We start from the raw sequence: 2,548 nt of genomic DNA, 5'->3' as shown, positions 1-2,548 counted from the left end.
CCTCTCTCAACAATTATCAACAATAATATTGTGGTCAATAAAGCAAAATGTATGTGAATTATACTTATTAGGCTAAAGTGTACAAAACAGAAATTAATGCCTCGAAACTGGGAAAATACCTGTTAGTAGTAGTAGTAGTATTATTATTATTAGTGAATTATTTTTTGTTTTAGTTTTAAACTAAAGGGACTTAAACATTCATTTGTTTGGACTTAAACGTCATTTGTTGAGACATATTATTTATCCCATCAAGCATGATTTAAGTAAATCAAAAATGCACTTTGTTCAAACGGTTATTAATTTTATAGAAAAATCTGTCTAAGTGTTTTGCCTCTAAAAGTTAATCAAATCTAGTTCTCTCAATCAGCAGTATCTGAGTGTATTTAATGTAAAGTTGAAGAGACAGAGAGTCATTAAGGACGCTATTTGCTGAGAATGAGACTGAATAATTGGACATCAATGCAGATGCTCCTCCATGTGTTTCTTACAAACGTCTAGAAGGAATTACTCACATTGCAAAGAACCACGAACAAGAAATCATTTCTTTGAGCGTCTTGCGCAGCTCCTGACTGCGATATGCGTAAATGAGAGGGTCTATAAGCGAGTTGCATATGATAAGAATTAGAAACAGGTTGAAATGACTGAAATAACACTTGCAGTGAGGGTTTGTGGGACAGGTAAGGATGAGGATGAGGTGGAGAAAGAACGGCCCCCAACAGATGACGAAAACCCCGAGCAGGATAGTCAGAGTGATGGCTCCCTTCATGCTAGTGCCTTGCCGGCGACTCTTATGGAGAGCCATGATGCGTCTGGAGTGGACGTGCGCCAACATGAACATGTGCAGGTACAGAACCGCCGTGAACACCAACGTCACGCCAAAAAACGTGACGAGACAGGCGACGACAGCGTTGTAAGTGTGATAAACGATAAAAACAGAGCTCGAGGTGATGCTGGTGAGCCACACCACCGCGATGATGGCCACGGCACGCTGCGTGGTCATGATGCTGTGGTACCGGAGCGCGTAAAAGATGGTGATATAGCGGTCCGCCGCAATAGTGCACAGGAACGACAACGAGGAAACGACAGAACTGCATATCATAATGTCGATCACATTGTCTACGTGCTGTAACATCTTTGCCGTGACGAGCAGCAGCCCATGCTCCATCAATAACATGAAGAGCGTCTCCACCACATTACTGACGCTCACCAGCATGTCCGACACCGCCAGACAGCAGATAAAATAATACATTGGCGAGTGAAGATTCCTGTTCTTGATGATGGCCACCACCACCAAGATGTTTTCAACCAAACTGATCAAGCCGAGCATGAGAAACAACTCCTGAGGGATCATGATTTGGGAGATTCCTGTGCCATTCATGTCGCCGAGCGTTGCGTTCAAAGTTATGTTATTGTCAATATTATACATGTAGTCCATGTGTTTCATGCTGAAGTGATGGCGCGACGAGTCGTTCATGCTCCTTCAGTTAGTGTCCGTTCTCATTAAGTTATTTTGAGCCTGTTTGATGTTCTTTTCCTTCTGCACACCTTTGATATTAAAACAGAGACAGTTCCAGTCACCATGATCAATTCTAGCAAGTACAACATTTTATATTTTAATAGAGATTTTGAACGAAACGAATACAGCTAGAAGAAACGAACACAAGCAGTTTTACCTTTCACTATTACTGCTGCATACAGCCCCAGTTTAAGTCCGCAAACTTGCGCTCTTTAACGGGAACCGCCTCAGTCTTGTTATTTGATGGCTTCCTTGTCTAAATCAAATTATTGTTCCCGACCATTGAGTAATAAAGTTTTGTGTTTTAAATTTTGTAATTATTTAGATTCTATCGCAATTGCGTTTTCAAGATTTAAAACTCACCAATGTAGTAATATTAAAGTTAGCCTATATGAGACAAAAATAAATTAATTAATTAATTAAAAAACGCAAGGTGGTCCTCAAGGCAGCGATGACCCAAAAATAAATAAATAAATTTAAAAAACTCATAAAACAGGAGCGCCTTTTATTGATCCCCTGTGGTCTCCTCTGAGAGAAATGATGAGGATGATCATCTCGTTTCACACTGTCTCTCTCTCTTCCCTGTCATCTAAACCAACCACATGACATAGCCTAAACCCACATATGTAAAATGCTCAGTGTGCTCTATACTTAAAGCTGCAGTCCGTAACTTTTTTTGGTTAAAAATGATCCGAAATCAATATTTGAGCAAGTACATAACCAGCCAGTGTTCAAAACTAGCCTTTTCTCACAGCAGCTGGAATAATTAAATTTAGCATTTTGATGGCGGATTGTAACAATATCCACACCAGTGCGGTGACTGACTGCCACACATACTCTTCAGGGCTGCGTTTCTCGATAACGATTGATTTTAGAGCTTAAGAGCGTTTTCTACGAGTCATTTTACGATCGTTCGTTATTGTTTCACGTGCGTTTCCCAAAAACGCACTTAACACAATCGCACGTAGCCATGCTTTAAGTGCTACTTAGGAGTCGCTATCCGTTTGTCAAGTGCTGAAATGTCACCTTATA

At 40.4% G+C, this 2,548-nt stretch overlaps 1 protein-coding gene across 1 annotated transcript; it reads right to left on the bottom strand.

The window, feature by feature from the left end:
• Positions 1–334: 334 nt before the first annotated feature.
• mc1r (melanocortin 1 receptor) lies at positions 335–1,840 on the bottom strand. The gene is made up of 2 exons (XM_016509705.1): positions 1,674–1,840; positions 335–1,545 (listed from the first exon to the last, which is right to left on the bottom strand). Exon 2 carries the CDS (start codon positions 1,472–1,474, stop codon positions 509–511), a length of 966 nt encoding a protein of 321 aa, XP_016365191.1. The 5' UTR covers positions 1,475–1,545; positions 1,674–1,840; the 3' UTR covers positions 335–508.
• Positions 1,841–2,548: the final 708 nt, after the last annotated feature.

The sequence above is a fragment of the Sinocyclocheilus rhinocerous genome, unplaced genomic scaffold, assembly GCF_001515625.1.
Source record: "Sinocyclocheilus rhinocerous isolate Xijiao unplaced genomic scaffold, SAMN03320098_v1.1 scaffold84, whole genome shotgun sequence".
Classification (NCBI taxonomy): domain Eukaryota; kingdom Metazoa; phylum Chordata; class Actinopteri; order Cypriniformes; family Cyprinidae; genus Sinocyclocheilus; species Sinocyclocheilus rhinocerous.
This window is presented reverse-complemented; position numbering and strand designations above follow the sequence as displayed.